This window comes from Balearica regulorum, chromosome 11, assembly GCF_011004875.1.
Source record: "Balearica regulorum gibbericeps isolate bBalReg1 chromosome 11, bBalReg1.pri, whole genome shotgun sequence".
In the NCBI taxonomy this organism is placed as follows: domain Eukaryota; kingdom Metazoa; phylum Chordata; class Aves; order Gruiformes; family Gruidae; genus Balearica; species Balearica regulorum.
In genome coordinates, this window is record NC_046194.1 from 6,360,120 (window position 1) to 6,384,081 (window position 23,962).

The following is a 23,962-nucleotide window of genomic DNA, read 5'->3' on the forward strand; positions in this document are numbered from 1 at the left end:
ATCTCATAAACCCAGAACCCTTTTTCAGATATACTTAGCAGTGCGTGTCTTCTGGAACTTTGCACAATTGCATTTTTTATATGTTTAGAGGGCGGATGCTAGAGTGGTAAGTCCTTACATTGCTGGGTCAGCCAGGCATCTTCATAGTGCGTGTTTTGGGGAGGCTCAAAATGTCTCATGTCTATGATCATTTTGCTGTAAGATAAATCTGTGACTTTTCTTGTTTTACAGATGCAGATCTGCAGTTCTCTGCCACTGTTAGCTGCTGTGGTTACGTGACTGAATGCGACTGAGATTACATGCAAAACCACAAGGAGAAATGTTAGCATCTGCACAGCAGTGGCCCTTTGTAGTTACACATTTTTAATGCTGTGAAATGTTTTTTGTAAAATGCATCGTTTTAAAATACATTTTCTTCAGAGATGAAGCCAAGTTAAGAACAGTTTGTGCAAATACTAGTTTCCACCCTCAGGCCATACTATGTTGCTCTCGGAGATGGGCCAAAATACTACATTGCAAACTGACTGCCAAAGTGATCTGAGGTTTTCTGGTTGCCTTAAGCAGAGTTGTGGGTTTCTGTTTTGGTGTTTGTTTGTTGGGGGTATTTTTGTTTGTTTTGGTGTGGAGGGGCTTTACCACTTAAATTTTCCTAATTGGGATACTTGCATTATTTCACTATTTTCACTATTATTTCATTATTTCTCCTTTTGCTTAGAATTGCCTGCAGAGTTTATATGCTCCTAGATCTTCGGTTCATACATGGAATATTTGTTTCTCAGTCCTGGAAACTGAGAAAAAAAATAAAATTAAAATGCTGACGTATGACTAAAAACATTTTCAAAAAGAACACGGTAGGCTTTAACATCCAGTGAGGAGGCTGTGAAACAGATCTAATGATGCTTGATTTACAGGAATCTATTCAAAAGTAGGTCTCCAGAAAATCCTGTAGTGGTTTTGTAGAACTCAAACAACAATTTTAAGTCACAGCTGAGCAATCTATGTGGAGACTTGCAAAATACATGTAAGTCAGAGTTAAAAAAAAGTGACAATAACTGTGCTAACCAACCAGCCATTTGTCCCAGGAGAGCAAGCAAATGGCAGGAGGAAAAGAGGAACTAAGAGTACTTGTGGGGTAGAGCTCTTCCATCACATGATGTAGCTATAGTCTGATGGTTGCACATCTTTTCTTAAACTTATCTTTTAAATAAGGGTACCGTTATTATCGCATACTGGCATGAATAATAGTAATTGTTTTGTGTTTTCTTTCCAATGTCCCTAAACCTGACTTCAGTGCTTTTTTTTCTCTTTTGCTTAAGATCATGAACGTGATCTGAGTTTTACTCCATCAAAAACTAAATTAACTCAAGCCTGAATGTACATTTGGTCAATTTTCTTGAGTTCTGTCACGTGCACTTGTTTTCAGTCATACCTCAAAGTATTTTTGTAACATTCTGCCTGCTGCCCTGGAATCTTAGAGGTCAGTCCAATGTAAAAGTTTTACTGAAGAAGACTTGGTTGAAGCAGTATGAGTAATATTGTGGCAAATTCAGAAAACTTGGGTAAAAAAAGCTCTTGAGCACTTAAGAGTTAATCTGAACAAATAGTGCTACACAGTGTGGATTAAAAACTCTTAAATTTGTGCACAGAGATGTCAGGCAATTGGAAATGATTCTCTATTTTCTGCAACTCTGGTATGACTGACCTTTCTGCTCCAGTTATGGGTGCTGCTTCATACAGACAAATAAAGACAGCACAAAAGAACAAAATGGCCTTTAGGGCTAACTGAAGAGAAAAAACAAACAGATGAGCATTTCTCTTTAACTGAAACTGGCAAATTGTTGTGGTGGTAGCAAACTGGTGTAGAATGATTCACTGTAAATTATAAACTGAGGTAGTTGGAAGTAACATGACATTGCTTGTCACTGCAAACAACTGATTAAACTTATGATTACTTGATTAATTTCATAATTCCAAAGTCATGCGGAGTGAAGACAGCATAAACTATGCCCAAATACTACTGTTAAAATCAGCAAAATGAAATAAAATGAAAACTTGTACTAAAAAGAACCGCATCCCAAAGGAAAGTTTAGAACTGAGCAGCTTGACAGAACTGGCCCATTTTATAACCTACTAACTTCTGCTGAAAAATTCTACTCTAAGTTTTAGAGCTGTTGGTTTATTTGAAAGCGGGTATTGTTGGATTTTATCAACATTTTTTTTTATTTTTTTTTTTTTTTAAATACTATTTAATCCATTACTCAGGTAAGCCTCAGAGTCGTAAGAAATGCAGACGACACATGAAGACATCTGTCAACACGAGCCCTCTAATAATGAGGGCTGTGATCCTTGTTTCCACTATTCACTGATATATCCATGCTGCAAGACCTTCAGTTTATACAGCGAGGCTCAGCCACAAGGATTCTCTAATCCACAGAAACGGTTTTAAGCAATTTTTCATTGTTGTGAACCATGAGCATGTGTAGATGACTCAGATACTGGGGACTGGAGTTCTCCAATTTGAGAGAAAAAAAATTTAAGTCTTTTGTTTGTGGCAACAATTCTTGTTAAAACACCAGTTATCCTTTGTGTCTCGCTTATTTTCAACATAAAAACCAGGGAAACATACTTAAGCCAGAGCCACTTCATTAGGAAACACCATGTGCGTGAAGTGTCTGGGCACTCGGCACGTGGGGCCCAGCAGCTGCTCTGTGAAGGTGATCACACAGAGACAAGGCTTTGCTCAAAAGCACGTACGGCCACGGCCAGCCATCCTGCTTTCTTGAAAGCTCGTACTACCACAGCAGGCCCTGGCTGCCTCAGCTCTCTGGCCGCCCACGGACCAGCCAAACTGCGTCTGATAAGAGACGATCAGGCACCCGGCTCGACCCTTTCTCCTCCTAGCAACGTAAGGAACGACTCAGCTGGGAGCTGTCGGGAAAAATCCACCAACACGCCGACTGCGTACTGCCAAAGCCAGGACCGGTCAGCTCTGTTTCACACTTCACCTTTCCACTGGGCGTTTCTGTTCAAACCCCCCGAGTTCCGCCATTTCCCGGGCGGGCACCGCCAAAGCTCCTCAACTCCCGCCCTTCGGGCTGTGCACCGCTGCCTCCGCTTGCCTCAACGGCGCATGCGCACCGCGCTGGCACATGCGCGATAGCGCCGGCCGGGCGGAGCGCATGCGTGGAGGCGTTCGGCGTCTGTGAGGCGGTGGATTGGGAGGAGGCGGCGGGGCAGCGGGACCAGGAACTGCTCCAGCTGCGGCTGTGAGGGGACGGGAGAGGCTCGGTGGTGCGTGTCGGCCCTATGGGGCCTTGAGGATACAGCCCCGGAGAGAGAGAGGGGGTTTCTGCTGGGGCGCAGAGCCGGTGGGAGGATGGAGGGTCAGGCGGCTCCGGGCGCTGGTGGCGGCGAGGAGCCCCTGAGCTCTGGCAGGATGAACCCGAAGCGGAGTGGGCGCGCCGCGGAAGAGGAGACCCGGAACAAGCCCAAGCTGGTGAGCGAGCTGTGGGGCTGGGAGGGCGGCAGGAGACGAGGAGGAAGGCGGGGGAGGAGGAGGAGGCTCGGATGCCGTCTTGTTGCTTCCCGAGTAGAGAAAGAATCTGTGGCGGAGGGGCGTGCGGCCGGGCCTGGGGGTGCCGGGTTTTCAGGAATTAAAGGCTCTTTTTATTAAAATCCTTTGAGCTTCTGTGGCGGTTTTTGGGTGCTCTTTGGAGGAGGGAGGTGACAGCTGGAGGGGGGCGTGCGGCGCGCTGAGGGCCTCGCTGTGGTAACGCACCGGGGGTGGTCGCTGGCAGGAGCCGGGAATTCCCGTGTTTTCCCTGAGGGAAAGGGGACATGGGGGGTGGGGGTGGGACACTTCTCGGCGGGGTCTCGGCGTGGCCATCGCTTTGGGGAGAGGTGCAGCGCAATAGTGCTCTGTGAGCAGGACCTGTTGGTGTACCCTCAGTTCTGCTCACCTTTTGAGTGAAAGATCACAGGTGGTTTTATTTTTTTTTCTTTGTGTTGAAGCATCCACAGTATTGGTGATTATGATGCAAATGATGTGCTTCCCAAGTGAACTTCTGAATTAATGTGAAAATAATTTAAAAATTTGGATATTGCTCAGTCTTTTTGGAAAGACCTGACAAGCTTCTGAGCACACAAATTCTCTCTTTTAATTGTTTATTTCTGTTACTTACATTTATTTGTTTTAACTTTGAATCAACTCATTTTAGCTCAGTTCCCTGGTGGATTTTCAAGAGCAGCAGTGTAGCAGACACTTAAAACTTACCTGACTTCTCTTATTGAATAGAGTACCAGTTTCAAACTTTATTTAATCTGTACAAGGGTTTTCACAGATAGCGGTAAAACTAAGTGAAGTCGCAAGTGCTCCCACCTTGTGCTCTTTTCATGGAGTACAGTGCAGCAGAGCCTTTGGCTGATAGCCTGAGAACTACGGATGTTTTTTTGTGACTCAAAACTAAGTTGGGATGCACGTGGGGAAGATATTAAATGCCTAACGTATGAGGCCTTGAAAAGTTACTGAAAGTTACAATTATTTAAAAGGATGTTAGAAAGCCAGAATACTGAGTAACTTGAAGTGTGCCTGTATTAAAAGTGACCACATGTATCTTAGCAAAAGGTAATCAGATATGATGTCTTATTTTGTTTTGTGGTGTGATTGGAAACAAACTCATATTTCCTTGAATAGGATAAATATAAACAAACTTCATATAAACAAGATGTTTGTTTATGTTTATACTACTTTTACTATTTTCTAGCTAAAGTAGTTGGCAAGGCCGCCTGAAGATGCCTGCAGGGAAGTAATTTAAAAATCACACTGGAAAGTCCTTCTATTGGAAGCTGTGAAGACAAATTTGAATTTTGCTCTAGCAGAGGAGAACACTTTGTTCTGAAAGAAATACATAATTTAAAAAAATCAAAGTGAAGTGTGCTCAAAATTGGGTTGAACAGGACAATTATTTCCATTGCATGTTCTTTTCAGTTAGTCTAGAATCACTAGAGTAGACTTTTATTGTTACGTTTAGTGGAAAAACTACATTATGTTAATATTTGACTTAGTATGTAGTCATATGCTTTTGTTTCTTGAGGAGAGGATGATTACAGTTTAGCAGCAACATGGATCAGTGAGCGTAGTGGTATGTTGCTTGAATCAGATACCTTCTGAAAGACAACTTTGCCCCAAAATAAAGTGACTAGCCTCTGATGATATAATTGAGTGAACAAGTTGAATGGGAAAGGAGATATTTTTTCATTCTGGACATGATGGGCATGAATGGTGTCTCAAACTGACATGAAGAGAGATTGACCTTTGAGGAAGAAAAGGGATGGGATTCACGTGTGTTTTAAGTTGAGGCAGTGTGAGTGGACAGCCAGATTTATCAATTACCGCTGTGGGTTTGCGAGGGAGGAACAAGACAGTAATCAGGGAAAGGCTTCATCCATTTTATAGGGGAATAATCTTACTAAATTCTGCTGGCATTAATTTTGAATGAGGAATTGGCTCTACTGAGGCTAGGAATATCTTTAAGTACTCAGAGAGCGACCTTACTTATACTTTTGTCTTATTTGCACAATGAAGAGAACAGGGATGAGGTACACTTGGGACCTCTGTAAGAGAAGCCACACTATTCATGCAAGTGTGAAGTTGTCGCTGAGTTTGTATATGAAGCTTCTCAGAGCTTGGTGTGGAGGTTTTCTTGGTTCAGCTTTGTAACTTATAATTCATCAAGTTGCAGCAGAGTTATAGAGAAGAATCAACCTGCACACTGTCAGTTTGTTGTGTGTAATTCAAGGAACTCTACAGCGTGCTGAGAGGAGCAGGTCTCTTTTCCAGAACTTTTTTCATACCTCAAGTGGAGCACTGAACAAGGGCTTGGTGGGAGAGAGTTTGCAACTACATATAACAGAGGATTTATTTTTAGTTCCTGGCATAGCAGCTGAAATTAGGCAAGTCATTGGGAAGAAGTCTAGGGGAATGAGTTTTCTATGACAGACTAAAAATGGCTCTAGATGACAGGGAGCTGGGAAAGCTAGAGTCGTTATATTTGGACTCTAGAAGAAGGTGGAAGTTTTTTGTTTCCCCATGCTCTCCAGCTGAAAGTAAAAGGTGGGCAATGGTGCTTGGCCTGCAGAAGCATAGTGATTTTGGTGGGGTTTTTGTTTGGGTTTTTTTTGTGTGGGGGTTTGTTTTGGGTTTGTTTTTTTTTTTTTTTTTAAAGGCTGAAGCCTGATCGGTGGCATTTATTCCGAAGACTAGACTATCAAGAGAGGATCTGTGCTAGAAAAGAAAGTGATGGTTTAAAGTAGTATTTTGTAAGGTAATTGTGTATGTATGCACACAAATAATTGAAGATGGGCTATATTAGAACTACTAATACCTTTTTTTTTCCTGCTTTAGGTCATTTTGAGAGCCATTCAAGTTTTATAACTTGTTGAATGTGACAGAACCACACAAAGAGAATTTAGTTTGAGTTTTTATACTAGTAGTGTGTAAACTAGAGTATTTTTCCGAAATGTTATATCTGTTGTATGATCACTTTGATACATTACGCACACCAGAGCTGAAAGAGCTCTGATTTTACACACACACACACAACCACCCACCCACTCCATTTTTTGCTGGCACAAGGACTGGAGGTGGGAATGAATGCCTGGTGGTTTTGTCATTATTTTTGTTTACAATGAAATGGGCAGGAAAAAAATAGTGTTTTGGCAAACAATCATCTGATTTCATGCCAGCCCTGAGAATAGGCTGGCATGAGATGGCAATGAGCAGTTACATTCTTAACTAGGTTTGGCAATGTGCTTGTCTTGCTTGTTTAAAAGCAAGCTTGTTATACTAGGGGAAAGACTAAATTAAGGTTGTCAGGGAGATTGCTGGGATTCCGATGTTTGTTAATCTTCAACTTGGGTGGTGTTTGCTCTCCATAACACTTCAGTATCACATGGAAGTATATAATTTTGTTAGGGACCTAGGAAATGGGTGCTTGAAAGCGTCGGATCTGATTTGACATAGCTAATGTAGCTTAGCTGAACCCAAAGTCTTATCAAGTTCGTCTTTTTAGCTGAGAAGTTGAAGCCAGGCTTTTTACAGAAGTTCAGGGGAGAAGAATGCGAGACAGAGGTCATAAAAAGGAGCAGGTGAGGTTGCTGGAGAAGAGACTTGAGTATAAGGGGAAAAAATCATTTGTAGCATGATTAAGCATTGGTTGACCAGAGACACTGGAATCCTCATCCTCAGAGGTTTTTTCAAGACCTGGAAAGGTGGACCAAGCCTTTAGCAGGCTGGTTTGAATTTGGTGTTGACCGTGTTTTTTGGGCAGGAGTTTCAGCTAAACAGAGAAAGGAATGAGATCCTTTCTAACATCTGTGATTTTATGAATCAGTACTTGAAAAGAGATGTTACAACAGGATTTGTGGTGCTTCCTGACTATAGAACATTGGCTAACTAGAAGTTAATATGGCCAGTGGGGTTTGAGTGTTTTTAATTAAAGTTAATAATATATCTTGTCCGTTTAGTATTAGCATACATAGAAAAATTTCTGTGCATGTAGTGGCTAGTGCCACGCTAAAAGCATGTTCCATTACCGCCAAGTTCACTTCAGGTTTGTGTGGTAGTTTTTCAGTGATAGATCCTCCACTGAGCTACAAACTAGATCTCCGAAAGGGGCTGTCTTCTGAGTGTGATGCTCTCTTTAAAAGTAGATTGGGAGAAAGATCTTGTATAGTGTGAAAAACAAATTGTTAGGGGTAAGAGAGGCTTATGTGTTTGGAGTGCAAGTGGATTTGGTGATTCATCCAACAAGGAGCAACTTGTACTTTGTTTTAAAAGCAGAAATTGTTTATGCTTAATACTGAAGTCTTTTAAACCCCGTGAGCTTTGAGATGAATCAAAAGCTATGAACTCAACATTCTGACTAATGTGCTATAAAGTAGCATCAAACAACGGAATAAAAGCTTTTATCAATTAGCTTTAAAACAGAAGTGAGTGTGCTTGGGATGATAGGTTTCCCAGCTATGTTGCTCCACCCATATCTGGGCAGGATTTAACAAGTGCTCCTGTCAGACAGGCTGTAATGCTGCAGGACCTACATGGCACCCTCACCTTTGACTCCTAAGGTTATTTGAAGTCATTCTCCTGTGGAGACATAATGTACTCCTTACATGTGACTTGTTTAGGTGTTTATATACTGCATACATGAACTATGAGTCAGGTTCAGCTGAGATTTTTGGCAAATGAATAAAATGCATTACATTTGAGATCATAGTGTCTCTGAGTAAAATCACTGCATGCCAGCAGAAGATTCTTACTTCAAGTGGATGCCTGAAGAAAAAGTGAACTGAAATGCTTGTGTTTTAGAAGACTCTTGGCCTTTTTAAATCAAAGTCTAGATATTCCAGCAAGTGAAGTTAGTTAGGGTGCAGCCATTACTGAAGAGTAAAATTAATGTCTTGGGGAAAATTTGGTTCTGTTGCTAAAAAAGTATACTGACTAGGCACTACTTTTAATATGGTAGAGTTGGGTATGCTTGGTGCTGATGTTTAGGTAAACTCTTCAGTTTTTAATGTGAATTGATGTTGACACTGTTTAAATGAGGTGATAGATACAGTGATAAGCCTATCTGCTTGTGGTAATTAAACTTCCTGAACTACTACTTGTAGAACAAAACTGTAGAGCTATTCTGCACGATGCAGGAAGCTTTGCAAACAAAGCTTCCACCTAGGCAATGTGAAAGACAATTACAGTGTACATATCAAATAGAAGTGACATTTTCTGAGATTTTAAGCACTGAGGTGCTGAATATCCAACTTATTGAGGACAAACTTTTGTTTTTGTGTTACAAATAACCTGTAAAGCATGCTAATGATACTGTGATTGCTGATGACCAGATAGAAGGAAAAGATAGGCTTAAAAACGTTAAGATGACATGTCTTTTCTGCAACAATTGCAGTTCTTTAGAAGTAAGCAGTAATGGCTAATAACTTTCCTTTAATTGTTTTAATCCCTACCCAAATTTAAAGGTGAAGTAGAAGAAGAGATGGCAGTTGCTGCTGAAGCAACTGGCAATTTCAGTTGGTTATTCATCAGTTTACTTGTTCAACCTTAAAACCGCAAGATGTTAGGAAATTGCTAAAATGAATGGTTTTACACAGTTCCTTACAACTTGTATATCATAGTCATTCATTACAGTCAATATTTTTTTAATCATTTAGTAACCTTATTTTGGAGGAAATAAGGTTTTTATTATAAAGGGTGATGATGGTAGAGCAGATAGTCTTTCAACTCTTAATCTCCCAAAATTTTCTTTTCATTTGTGTAGCAATTTATAAAGTTGCAGGTAGACAAAACTAACTTACATTAAACTTGCTTGTTATTTTTGTATCAAACCGATCTTGTGAATTGAGTAGCTTTTTCCTACGCTCCTATTGGTAGAGTGAGCACCTCTAGGTTTCCAACTTTCAAGCATAGCTTCTTAATAGGTAGATAAGCAGATTCTTGCGTGACAATAGTAGTACTAACACAGTTTGAAAAGCAAATATAATCTATGTGTTAACAATAGATTGTATGGGAGAAAGGGGTGACAATTAAAGAATCAGCTTTTTTGAGGCATCGGTGTGGGCTTAAGCAGTCTCCATACCCACCTTGGTGCTCTGCTGACTTAAGTTTTTGCGTGGCGGTGGGACAAACCAGATTGTGAAACTGAATCAGTAAAAACCCCTCCTTTATTATTCGTTCTTCTTAAATTATTTGCTAGAACTAGTAAGACTAGTGTTATGGCACACTAGAATTGCTCTCTTTCTATTGGTTTGTCTAATGTTTATGCACTAGTACTATTAAATTATGATTGTGCCTGCTTTTCAGCCATCTTCTCATGATAGCTGTTCAGTTGGATGTGATATGAAAGTAGCACATTGTGTGCACGTAGGCAGATCTGAAAAGGATCTGCTATGGCAATTAAATGATTTTGTAACCTACATCACGATATAAACTATAAGCTCATCTGATTTATAGAAATTGAGAAATACCTGGAAGGTCAATTCTGGGATAAGCCCACACATGGAAAATGATGTATGGTTTGATACAGCTACTGCAGTTCTTCGATCCACCTGGGTGTGGTTATATTTGGTCTTAAGGTGTAGCACATACTGTAATATCACCACACCTTCTCTCTTATATAAAGCAAAAATGTTAAGAGTTTCTAATAGGTATGAGCTCTTCCTGTGGAAACAGGAAACTATTTTTTGTGTTAATTTCAGACTGTTTTGAGGGAGAGTGGGAGAAGAGGAAGTTGAAAGTCATGCATGTGACAGGTGGCTTTCTGGTAAGGTTCCCTTCTTGGCTTTTTTAGTGATCCTGTGAGTAAATCATTGGAGACAAGATGGTATTGGAGGAGAAAGTATTAGGTATGCTGATTCTGTGATGCATGTTTGCTGCATGTGTTCTTTGCATAGTGTTATCTGATATGGAGGACATCAAAGATGGAAAACTGTTTTTATTACTAAAAAGTATTTTCAATGTATACTTCATAGGTTAGGTGTGTTTAAAACTGTTTTGAAAGAGCAGAATGTAAAAGTCATCAGCTGATTAAAAAAACGTAATTGGAAAGAAGCCTGCCTTCTATTCCTTGGTGATTTGCGTGTGTGTCTATTTTTTAACAAACATCCTCTTACTGCTGTCGTAATTGTAGTGGAAATAGGAACTTAGCTCTTTATCACAAAACCAAATTAACATATTTAGCATACCTTTTTATGTGAGAATAAATACAGGAGAACTTGCTTGAGGAATGTGAAGCTTTCAGAGCACTGCTACCTTGTAGTTTGGAACAGATTTCTAAATGACAAAGTTAAGTTTGAGACACTTGGGGAATAGTACTGTGGAATCCCAAGACTTGGAGTTACTTGGAGTTAACTGTACAGCCAGTAAAGCACAAATGGTAATTTCAGGTTATGTAGGCCAAGGGAATTGCAGTAAAGGTACTGGTGGGTGCAGGGTGGCTTGAAGGTACACAGGCCCATTCTCTCCTGTTTCTTTGTTCAGGAATTAGCTAGTCAAACGATAACAACTTTGTCCTGTATGAGATCACATAAACAAAAAAAGCATCATAATGCATATTTAGGGATGAAGATAGAAGGAAATAACCACACACCTTAAATGTTCTTGAGCATACCTTTTTGTCACAAATAGTTATGTGTTTACAAGTGGCTTTGTAGAAATTTATGGTAGTGTCTCTCAGATGGTTGAACAAGACAAAATAAGTACTTTGGTCAGGAAAAATGTTTGTTCTGCAGTTTATTATTCTTTCTTAATATGGTAAGAAGTAATTATGGTTGTTAGAATAGACCTTTAAAGATGACTGTGAGGTTTTTTTATGAGTGTAGCTTTGTGAAGAACTAATACTAAGCCATCATGAGGTTCATTAGATTCTAGACTCCTAACGACAGATACAAGTAGTTAGTTCTTGTACAGTATAGTGGTTCCTGCTTTCCTGTCTACACTTTGGTTCTTCATATAATCCTGCTGTGAATTTTTATACCTATAAAATTGAAGTTACTTCTAAAATAAGGTGGCTTCATAATGGAATTGTACCGGATGTTTGCATTTGTAATTGTGTGAGTTCATGAGTAGATGAGAACTTGACAGTTACTAATGGTTGAGATGGTTAATGGCAGTGTTCCAGTTGCATTAGAACAGGTAAGTATTTGCATGAAGAAGAAAAAAAGGATAAAAGCATATCAGGCTAAGCATATACACTGATGCCACATACATTTTAATTTTTGTGCCAGCCACATTTAGAGGGCACATTAAAAACAAAGTGTTTAAATAAAAAATCTGAAACTCAAAGGGTAAACCCATGTCAGCTGTCCAAGTTCAAAAGTTAGCACACAAAAAAGTTAGAACTCAGACTCAGATCCTTCAGTCTGTCTCTTTGTAAGCTATACAGTAGCATTTCTATCTAATTTTGTATACACTGAAGTAAAATTTACATAGAAGAAGAACTGTTTTCATAATCATTGCAAGTTTTTGCGTATAAAAGCCTTAGCCACTTACAGATGGAGTGAACTAATGAACATGACAGATTAGTAGAAGGTAGTTTATAACCAGAATTGAGACGGAAGTTGGAACCAAAGCTTCAATACTGAAGCACTTAGTAACTGATTTTTATCCCAACTCTGGTGTCAATAAAATGCTTTATTTCTGGTACTGCTGCCAGTCTTGATTCCTAGGAGACCAGGTTTGTTCGGGGTTTTTTTTGTTTGTTTTTGCTCTTACTATGTAATGGGGGAGCAGGAGCTGTTGCTCTCAGACAATCCACTTTATTAGAACTGCTTCAGCTCCTCCTTTCCACTCTTCTGTGGCAAGTGGATCTTCCACTGCTTTATTCTCATCAACAGAAGAAAGTCGGGTGAAGAAACTTTTGATTCAGCACACTATTTCTTGGCTGAGCTAGAAATTATACCAGGCAATGTCTGCTGTAGGCTCTTACCTTTACATTCCTCCATTCTCTACTATTCTACCATCTTTCAGCAGTGCAGTTTCATTTTAGTTCTCCAGTTTGTTGGAGACGTTCCCAAACTAGAAAGGTAAAGAGTACAGCAGTAGGCTTTTGGTGACATTTCCATCTGTAAACTAGATACACAAATTTTAATTTCATGTTTTACAAATATGCATTCACATTTGTACTTCAGACAAAGCTTGGGTGGATAAGACAGGCTTCCTAAATCCTTTAAGGTTAGTTTACAGTATTCTGTGATTCAAACTAATTCCTGAATGACTTAAGTAGCAATCCTGTAAGTTAACATTTTAAATATAAAACCAATTGGTTTATGAATTTATGGGAGAACCTTTATAAAATTCATGTGGGTGTTCATGGGTAACCTAAGCACTTACCACACTTCAGTTATATGATATTTGCTTACTTTCTCCTTTTGCAGAAGGTATTATTCTCTGTAAAACTGTTGCAAGCATCTGTAATCCTCCTGAACTCCTGTTACTTCTTAACAGGGGATCTCACCTGTACTGAAGTCAAACGTTACTATTGACTTCCTCTTTATTATGTACAATATAATTCCTCTCTATTCACATGCTGCTTCATTTCCTACTTCGCTGAAGGACAACTAATCTTCTGAGGAAGCTGTTATAAACAGGAAAGAATAGGAAAAGGAACAGAAAGCCCATGTGTGTATCACAGCAGCTATAAATTCAGTTTAACCTGATATGCTTCGACTATTGAGTTATATTGTGGTCCCTGCTGAGAAATTACTCGATCTAGAATTTCTGTTTTTCAAGGAGAGGCCAAAGTTCCTTGCTATGGCAGCAACACTACTCATTTTTCCAAGTTTTAGTATGACATTGTTTATTATTAGGGGAGAAAAAAGTAACTTTACCATCAATGTTTTTTGTGTAGAGATCAAAGTCTGATCAAATAGTTGCTCTTTGCTAGGAAGTCTGTGTCTAAAGACAGACAACATTATTCTAAAAAGTTGACGTGATCCCTGTCACCATGTGTTCCAAGACTGCTGGGTACAGACAAAATGAATAATGTTCACAAGTAATTTCTGCTTCTTTGGCTCACTGCATCCCTTCCACTGCCAGTTCCTTTGTGGGCTGTGTTTCGGTTGGTTGGATTTTGTGGGAGTTTTCTTACTATTTAAAAACCCACCCAAACAAAGCAAATACACATGTCCTCACTTCCTCAAAGTCTATCAAAAGTAAAATACTCCATTTTCAAGGAGCTGCCCAGTATACAATGAAGTTCTTCATAGTATAGGTTTTCTGTCAACTCTTGCAACTTGCTATGGGTCTCGTGCTTTATTTTTAAGTGTGTCAGTTCTCTCCCAATGGATACACTCCCAATGGATACATTCTACCAGTTTTATACTCTCCTCAAATGGTAGCAGAGGGAAATTCAAATGGATCGTGAGACTTATTTCACTAATTGCTGTACCCACAAGAGCAAGAGGTTTTCTACGAATCATAGAATGGTTTGGGTTGGAAGGGACTTCAAAGATCATCTAGTTCCAAACTCCCCTGCCACGGGCAGGGACACCCTCCACTAGACGAGGTTGCTCAAAGCCTCATCCAGCCTGGCCTGGAACACTTCTAGGGATGAGATATCCACAACTTTTCTCTGGGCAACCTGTTCCAGTGCCTCACCACCCTCATCGTAAAGAATTTCTTCCTAATACCTATTCTAAATCTACCCCCCTTCAGCGTAAAGCCATTACCCCTTGTCTGGTCACTCCACGCCCTTGTAAACAGTCCCTCCAGGTTTCTTGTAGGCCCCTTCGGGTACTGGAAGGGTGCTCTATGGTGTCCCCAGAGCCTTCTTTTCTCCAGGCTGAACAACGCCAACTCTCTCAGCCTGTCCTCATAGGAGAGGTGCTCCAGTCCTCTGGTCATCTTTGTGGCCTCCTCTGGACTCATTCCAACAGCTCCATGTCTGTCTTATACTGGAGACCCCAGAGCTCGCTGCAGTACTCCAAGTGAGATCTTACAAGAGTGGAGTAGAGGGGCAGAATCACCTTCCTCCACTTGCTTCTTTTGATGCAGCCCAGGACAGGTTGGCTTTCTGGGCTGCCAGTGCACGCTGCTGGCTCATGTTGAGCTTCTTGTCCACCAGCACCCCCAAGTCCTTCTCCTCAGGGCTGCTCTCAATCCATTCTCTGCCCAGCCTGTATTTGTGCTTGGGATTGTCCCAACCCACGTGCAGGACTTTGCACTTGGCCTTGGTGAAGTTTGAGGCTTGCATAGGCCCGCCTCTCCAGCCTGTCAAGGTTCGTCTGGATGGCATCTCTTCCCTCCAGCATGTCGACCACACCCCATAGCTTGGTGTTATCAGCAAACTTGCCGAGAGTGCACTCGATCCCACCATCTATGTCGCCGACAAAGATATTGAACAGTGCTGGTCCCAATACCAACCCCTGAGGAATGCTACTTGTCACTGGTCTCCACTTGAACATTGAGCCATTGGCCACAACTCTTTGAGTGTGACCATCCAGCCAATTCATTACCCACTGAGCAATCCATCTGTTAAATTCATGTCTCTTCAATTTAGAGACAAGGATGTGTCAAAGGAAACCAACAACATGCTCAGTTAAGAATCTTTCTAAACTATCTCTGCATATAATAGGAAGAGCACTATATAGGAATTGAGCCTGTCACTTGTACAGGGGTATTAGGCTATACTTGCATGCACTGCAGAATATGAAGCAAGTAAGCAGGAATGAGAAAAAAAATTTGTGCAAGACTACTGAAGTATTTTCTCAAATCAGTTTCTCAACACAGTTTCTGCTTTATTTTTCAGAATGATTTCAAAAGAACTCTCTCACTGTCAAATTAACTGGTCATTGGTCATCTTGAAAGAAACCCCTCGGTTTTAACCGAAGATTAATCCCAGGATCAAAGCATATAATTGTAGTTAAAAGGGCTGCGTGTCTATAAAAAGGTAAAACCAAACTAAGACTGCACTTTGGTAAGAGTGAAGATGAACCTTGTCACAATAAAACAGGTGTCCTTCTTTAGGAAGTGAAAGGCAGAGGCCTATTCTCACTACTCTTAATTAACCAAACTCAGTAGCTTTATAGTAGCTTTCAGGCTGAGCAGCCCCACAATGTGTCTGAAGGAAAAGATCAGCCACTTGCACGAGACCCCAGAACAAGGAGGGGAGACGATCAGCAGTTTGATGCACATCAGATGTTGCTATCTAGCAAGACTGGGTTTGTTCTGCTGCTAAATTGAAAGCAAAGAGCTTAAATCCACTGCTTGTATCTAAGCCTAAAATTGAGATAAAGTCTGTACTTAGTATGCCAAGAATTGATGTAGTTTTTCCAGTTCAACTATTCCAGAATGTTTCAAAAGTACTTCACAGTAGTACTATACCAAGAAAGCAAAAGCCAAGTTCCCTAAAAACTCAAAGCTCAGAAGTCAAACAATTGCATTTTTGAAAAACAAGCACAGAGACAGAGGGCTGAATATGGTACTAACAGGCCCACTTGGCAGAAAAGCAACAGGCGTGGAACCAGGACAGTAAGCATCTAAACCCTCCATTTACTGCACTAGGAGCTGTTCTGTGTTCGTTTTTAATTGAGTCCCAGAAGTTAATCCAATGACTATTCAGGTGACTAGTTTAGCAAGTGGTCTCAATCTGTTTTCCTAGGAAAAAGCACTTTGCAATTTTCTCCCAAACCAACTGATTTGTTTGGCGTAGGTGCAGTAAACAGGATATGCCAATACTGATAAGCAATCCTGCCCAATACCAGTATACTAGCAACCACTTGGACAGATGGCTTCTTGTCTAATAAAGTATATCTGGCACTTTTTACGGGCATCAAATATATGTACGGAAAGCTACATGGGTGTATCAAAGGATTGTTGAAATCATTCCAACGTGCTTCTAATCTACACTAGCATTTTAGTAAAGGAAGCTTAGGAGGTGCAGCTTTTGAAATAAGCTTTCTTATCAAGCAAAGCACAAAACTTAATTGGCACTCAACTATCTGAATCCGATTTTTTAAAAATAGAATGTTCTTCAAGAAGAAACACAAAGTATCCATTACCAAGATTATTAGATTTGAAAGTGAAATTATTTAAGCCCCAGTGCTAGTCTGTGGATGACCCCAAAAATAAAATGTATATGGCAACAGTGTATATGCTTAGCCTGACAATTCAAGTACATGAAGCAGAATTCCCTGACTTATTTTCCCCATTTAGTCTGCTGACAATAGGTGCAGTCCTATATGTTGTCTTCATATTGTCAGATATGACTTCATTTATGCTAGAACTGTTCTATGCTTACCTGTTCTAGTACAACTGAGGCACTGCATGTAATGTGAGGTCTTCCTGGAGATGCCTGTTGTGCAGAAACTTTGTATCTGTTTCTGTTGCTACACTTATTTTAAAGATTTGCCAGACTGCCCAGAATCCTTGAAGTGGAAGATTCTTAATTACACCGTTTTGGGTCTTAAGGACATGTAGCCATGGAGTTTTGTACTGACTTATTTGTGTGAGTTGTGGTTGGTGGCAGTTGGTTGTTTTTTTTTTCTTTAAAATATATCCTCTAAAACCTTTCATTGGTTAATGATTATGCAATGCCACATGCATTTCTAAATTAAATACTAAAACCAATGGGTAGAATTTCTGAATAAAAATGGAAGCTTCAAACTAAAAGAAAAGGCTTTGAAACTTTGTTTTATGGGAGGATTTGCCATGTCTCTTAACCTTTGTAAAGATCTTGATTAGTTAAATATCTCTTAGAACATGGTTGGTAAGCTAGTATGCAGTTTGTAAAAGCAGTATTGAAATACTTGTTTGTTGTGAAATTTATGAATGGAATTATGACTTGGTTCTTTCAAAAGTCTAGTTCGCAGAAGTCTTAACTAGCAAACTGTTGCTTGATAGCTTTAAGCAAGGAATTTAAAGCTGTGGGACATCCTGAAGACAGACAGTTTGTTCATCTATGCTGAAAAGCATGCTGTACTGTCACAAGACATTTTTCCAAGATGCTCAAAGGAAGACCTGTCTTGCATGATCACAAGTTATCAAAGTAAGAAACAGAACCTGGTTGTATGAAGTGCTGTGTAAAGAACTGGCTGGTTATGTAGCTTAACTATTATCAACTCTGCTGATCCTGTGCTGCTTTAGTGATAACTTAGCTGATATGATTGGTGCAGAGACATGATAGAAAATGTTTCGACTTTAGCACCCCAGTAGGAAAATGCCAAAACTTACTTTAGTTGCCTCTGCACTGGCTAATGTCAAAACTGCCTCTTCTAATAGGCTTTCTGAAATTGTTTCTACAGTAGTCTAAGCTGATCTGAATGTCCTGGTACCACTCTTGCATTTTTATCTCACAACCAGCCATTTTGTTGGCTTGGAAATGCAACTTTTGGAAGAAGCTTTTAATTTTGCTCTGATTTTTGAAGCTTACTTACCAGTGAACACCAACAAATGATTGTCTGAAACTTTTTAAAACAGTAATGGCAGTTTGAGCTACAAATAAAAACAACAATTTTGGTTGAATTGTCGTCTTTGACTCCTTTGCATCTTCAGTTACAAAACGGTTGAAATTAAGGCTATCTAAGTTTGTTTACAGCTATTTTTTTAAACTTCTGAATCAATTTGCTTTTTGGTAAGGGCAGTTTTTTGAACAGTCCATTTGCTTTTGGAATGTGATAGTGTTCTGCCAGTCAAACAGAAATGAGGAAGCTGTTTCAGTTTCTTTCAACCTCCATTTTTAATCAGACCAAACTGCTCCTTAGGGTCTCTGTATTCCCCTTGCACAGAGCCACAGTGTGGAGATGCCCCTTTTCCTCATCCCTTGAGGATCAGGCAGTGGCATTTGTGAGGGCGAGTGTCCAATATGATTAATGTGCCTCTGGCTTGTTTTCCCCTCCCTCCTCTTTGGGAGCAGTGCTCAGGCACTCTATCTCCCAGCACTATGATTAAAGAATTGGTGCCCTCTGCTGTTAATAATTACCAACTTGGGTGACCCTCTGGCTTTATTTAGCATGAAAACTTCTTTTCCTAGATTACTCGTTTCTGGATGGTCAGTCTCCTGGGGAAAAAAGTAGAGCAGCTGGGGAAAACCAGGCAGCTTCCTGGTTGGGAAGTTGGCTGTCGTCCTCCAGTCTGACAGCACTGACCCTGTGCTGTCATGAATAACTTTCCAGCTTCATTTTGGCAGCCTGGTGTAAGGTGTTCACAGGCTCTTTGGTCTCACTTTGTAGTGCCCCAGGGAATGTTTACCTTCATGTTCAGGTTATAGATTAAGCCTTAGTTTAATAATTTAAATAATACATATTTAAGGAATTTGTGAACAGCTGCAAAGCAAACAGGAATTTGCCATGTAGTGTCATATAGACCAAATGCAAATGTGCAACAATAGTAACAAAACTATTAGTGTTGCTCACTTCAAGTATCTTTGATATACCAGATAGATTACAACAATCATTTCAAGTTCTTTTCGAAAGCATGGTGAATGCTCCTTGAAGTCCCCAAAAAATTACCATAAAGCAAACATTTTGTGAATTATATTTTTACTGATTTTATTAGTAATGCTGTGAATACTTTGTCATGGATAAAGATCTTGAAAGTCCTAAATGAGCATGTAGTTTTAGTTTCTGTACATCAGTGTGTTGGATTTGCATGGCAAGGTTTTGGTAGTGGGGGTGGGGGGGTACAGGGGTGGCTTCTGTGAGAAGCTGCTAGAAGCTTCCCCTGTGTCTGATAGAGCCAATGCCAGCCGGCTCCAAGACGGACCCGCCGCTGGCCAAGGCCAAGCCAATCACCGCCTCTGTGATAACATATTTAAGAAGGGAAAAAAACAAGTTAGAGCTTTTTGCAGCCAGAGAGAGGAGTGAGAAGATGTTAGAAACTCTGCAGACACCAAGGTCAGTGCAGAAGGAGGGGCAGGAGGTGCTCCAGGCGCCAGAGCAGAGATCCCCCTGCAGCCCGTGGTGAAGACCATGGTGAAGCAGGCTGTCCCCCTGCAGCCCATGGAGGAAGGATGAGGGGGTGTAGAGATTCCACCTGCAGCCCGTGGAGGACCCCACGCCGGAGCAGGTGGAGACACCTGAAGGAGGCTGTGGCCCTGTGGGAAGCCCACGCTGGAGCAAGCTCCTGGCAGGACCTGTGGATCAGTGGAGAGAGGAGCCCACGCTGGAGCAGGTTTGCTGACAGGACTTGTGACCCCATGGGGGACCCCACACTGGAGCAGTTTGCTCCTGAAGGTCTGCACCCCATGGGAGAGACCCACGCTGGAGCAGTTCGTGAAGGACTGTAGCCCGTGGGAGAGACTCACGTTGGAGAAGTTCATGAAGGACTGTCTCCCGTGAGAGGGACCCCACGCTGGAGCGGGGGAACGATGAGAGGAGTCCTCCCCCTGAGGATGAAGAAGCGGCAGAAACACCGTGTGATGAACTGACAGTAACCCCCATTCCCTGTCCCCCTGTGCCGCTGGGGGGGGCGGAGGTTGAAGCTGGGAGTGAAGTTGAGCCCAGGAAGATGGGAGGGGTGGGGGGAGGTGTTTTAAGATTTGGTTTTATTTCTCATTCCTCTATGCTGTTTTGCTTAGTAATAAATTAGATGAATCTTCCTCTCTAAGTTCAGTCTGTTTTGCCCATGATGATAATTAGTGAGTGATCTCTCCCTGTCCTTATCTCGACCCATAAGCTTTTCATTGTACCTTTTCTCCCCTGTCTAATGAAGGAGGGGAGTGATAGATCGGCTCTGGTGGGCATCTGGCCCCCAGCCAGGGTCAACCCACTACGGTCAGCTAATGTGACTCGGTTATCTTCTCACAATTTCCTAGGTACCTTTTTACATTTAATTACAGAATTGAATATTGTAACAGATGGTTAAACTGTCTAATGGGAATGTTATTCATTCTCTGTACTGAAGAACAGAGGTTATAGGAGTGAATTCTATTTTGTGGCTGTAAGACCTAGACTCTAGTTGCACAGAGAGTTCTTCAACAAAAAGTTGAAGAACTTTTTGTTCTTCAGATATTAACCAGTTTTGGGTTTTGTGCCTTTAAACTCCCTTGGTTTAAGTCCTCGTATGGGAAGTAATTACCTTCCTGGTTGTATGCAAATTTATTTGCTGCCAGTTAAAAAGCACTTACCCTTGAGTGAAGTTTTACAATGTCCTTTGCAGGTGTTGAAGTCCAGGTAAATTTTAGAGAAGAGTCATGTTATATGTTAGTTTAAAACCAAGAAAATTAAGAGAAGATTAAGTTTTTGTTTCTTACCCTTAGGATTGCTAAAATTAGGGTTGCTAGTAGCAGTTGGAGCTGTTACCCGAAGTTGTAGCCTATGTGCAGAAGTGGGTGTTGCAGCACACTACGATTTGCCCAAGGAGTGTGCAGTGGAGTGAAAATTGCTGTTAAGTTTAGAAGTTACCCAGCTGATAACTGTTTCATTATACACGTGGTAAACTGTGAGTTGCTTTGACTTTATTTTTGTGGTGGAAGTGAGAGTCTTCAGTGTAACAATTAAGAACATGGCAAAGTAATACTTAAATATGATGGAAAGATCAATCAACACATGTAAATGCATCCTTAATTTACAGCTCATGACCAACTCAAATGATCTGGAAGGTTTTATTAATATGTAAGTTAGAAAAATAATTAAGAAAAAAGTAGACTTGCTGTAAGTTTCTCATTAAAAGTTAATGGGATCATCTCTAGTTTAGTTCTTCGAATGTTGACATTGTTACTACAGTAGCCTGAAGTAAACTTGTATGAGGAAATAGTGACTTTTTTTTATATACCAATAAATGTAGTGAACTGTGGTGCAAATCTGTCTGGTTTTATGTGCAAGATTTCAGTTACTCTGAATGTTCATGTGGCTGAGACTGACCTTTTAAGATAAAAAAGTGTGATGCAGTTGCATTAGTATATGCTACTTTTGTGTGCCTTATTGTCATGATCTGTCAGTACTTGTGCAAGCAGTGGGATACTTAAACTAAAATTGGGAGGAGTAAATAGAAGACTAAAGTGACAGAGCTTCTCACTTTTGAACGTGGTCTTTCCAGTTTATCAATAGATAGTTCTTCACTTAGAAAGTGATATTTTTAAGTAAATCAGTAGGAAATACCTTTGATATAGGAGTTGATGAAGTTCCATGGTTTGTGTTGATACCAAAAACTAGGAGAGGTGATATGCTGCTGTCTTAAATGGTGTGTTTATATATATAAATGTTAATTTGGTATCCCTTATCTGCAAGTGTTTTATCATAGAGATTTTTGCAAAACCTTTGCCTTTGGGCTGCTTCTAAAATTGGGGAGTTAGTGTCTTTAACAAGCTAGGAAGGGGTTGATTTTTTTCCGTCTTCTGATGTTCTGGCTGTCTTATAGATGGCTGAAAGAATAATGCTAGAGGACTGACTACAAAACCTGTGGTATCTTAAACTTCCTCCTGGGGAGGTAAACTACTTTTAGTTTATGTTCTTAAATCAGACTGGAAGGGTGATTTCTTTGTTAGTATAAGAGACTGTCAAAATTGTGTGTCAGTGAGCATCTGCAGGTACATAACTGCCTTGCCTCTGCCTCCAGCTACTTGCAGTTCCTCTTCTACCTGTTAAATGTGTTGCTTATCTTGAGTAGCTCATGGCAGCAGTGTAGCTTATGCACCATAAGGAGATCTGGGAAGTGCACTTGAGATGTTGGAAAAAATGCTGTGTGGTGTCTTGCTTTAATATTCTGTATTTTACCCAGAGGAGTTTGAGTGACAAGTGCAACATAAATGTAGAGATGGAGTAGATTATCCTGTTCCAGGTTCTGGGAGAGATTGACAGTACTTAAATGAGAAGGGAACAAAAAAGTATTTCTAGTACAGGTGACTGCTAAAACAGATATAGAGTTTTACAGCTTGCCTATACAGCTATCTCTGGGTTGAGGTCATGGTTAGGCTTTACTTCATTTGGACTTCTTGCTCAATAATCTCCATTTAAAAAGAAGAGATCTACTTGCCAGGGTAAGGACCATCTTAGTTTTGATTTCAAACTTCCTCTTTTAACTCCATACTAAGTCCAGGTAACAAAAATACAGGAGAGGTGTAGCTGTAAGGAACAGGTTTGAGATATGACAGTGGAGAAGCTGAAAGGTTGGTGTCAACCTCTGGAGTAGTAAGAAAAAAACATTTTATCCTAGCTGTCTGTGCTGGATTGGGCTGGGATGTAGTTAATTTTCCTTAGAGCAGCCCATATGGTGCTTTTGTTACAGATTTGTCACCAAAACAGTGTTGATAAACCACCAGTGTTTTAGCTTTTGCTGAATAGTGCTTACCCAGTGTCAAGGCTTACTGATTCTTACTGTGACTCCCCTGGGAGTAGGATGGGGTGGGCCAGAGGTTGGGAGGGAACACAGCCAGGGCAGCTGATCCAAACTAACCAGAGATATTCCATACCATATATTGTTGTGCTCAGCAATGAAACCAGGGGTGGCGGGCTGGGGAGGAGAAGTTTTTTCCAAAATAGCAGTTTCTCGGAGTCCGGGTAGGTATCGTTTTGCTGGTGGTGAGTGATGGCTTTTGCATAGTTTGCTGCTTTATAATTTTTTCCCCCCTTCGCTTGTTAAATTGTCTTTATCTCAATCCATGAGTTTTTCTTGCCTTTACACTTGTGATTTTCTCCCTGATCCCGCAGCAAGTGGCTGGGTGAGGACTGACCTGCCAGCTGGGGTCAGTCCACCACACTGTCCTGGGTACTTCTGAGTGTTTATCTTCATAGTATTTTTAAAGCATGACCTCATTGCCCCTCCTTCCCACTTTGACCCCTCCTCCACTATTTGTATAGTCTTGCAAATTTGTTTCAGAAATATAATATTGACAATTGTAGCCAAGATACAGAAAGTAGAATTAGAAGTAGCATGGTGTATTAAAATCCTTCAGCAAGGGGAAGTTAAATATTGTGTGGTGTATTTTGAACAGTTTTAGGTTCATTTCCAGCAGCATTGAACTCATCCACTGTTAGCAATACGCAGTGGTATGGTCTGTTGACAAGAAGCACCTTGATCATTTTGGCTGGTAAGAGCATAACCAAGGAATCTGAAACCTTTCTGTTCAAGAAGATAGGGTTGCTGTTTCCTAACCAGTAACTTGCAGGGCTCTGTCATTATGGATCAACTGCCATGCTTTTTCGTACACAGTCATTCTCTTTGTCTCTGAATTCCAACACCACCCCCCACCCCCACCCCCCCAAAGTTCTAGACCTTAATTAGCTATTCATGACTACTTGGTGTAAATTGAGGAATGTTTATTAACCGAGTGATTTCTTGATATGATTATTGGTATGTAATATAGATTGCTTTTTGGCTGTGAATAAAGATGTAATGTTGGTGATTTTTGTCAGCGAGATTTTACTGCCGTTGAGGAAAAAGAGGGTACTAGGGAGGGAGAGATAGTAGTGACTGGTTTGTGCACCATCAGTACACTGACTTCAACCAGTTCATCCATCAATT

At 40.6% G+C, this 23,962-nt stretch overlaps 1 protein-coding gene across 1 annotated transcript in view; it reads left to right on the plus strand.

Moving 5' to 3' along the window:
- Window positions 1-3,182: 3,182 nt before the first annotated feature.
- The window catches only part of DIAPH2 (diaphanous related formin 2), a 245,612-nt gene continuing 224,832 nt past the window's right edge, over window positions 3,183-23,962 (plus strand). Inside the window, exon 1 of the mRNA XM_075763093.1 lies at window positions 3,183-3,496. Coding sequence (XP_075619208.1) covers window positions 3,377-3,496 — 120 coding nt within the window. The 5' untranslated portion in view covers window positions 3,183-3,376. The remainder of the gene's footprint in view (window positions 3,497-23,962) is intronic.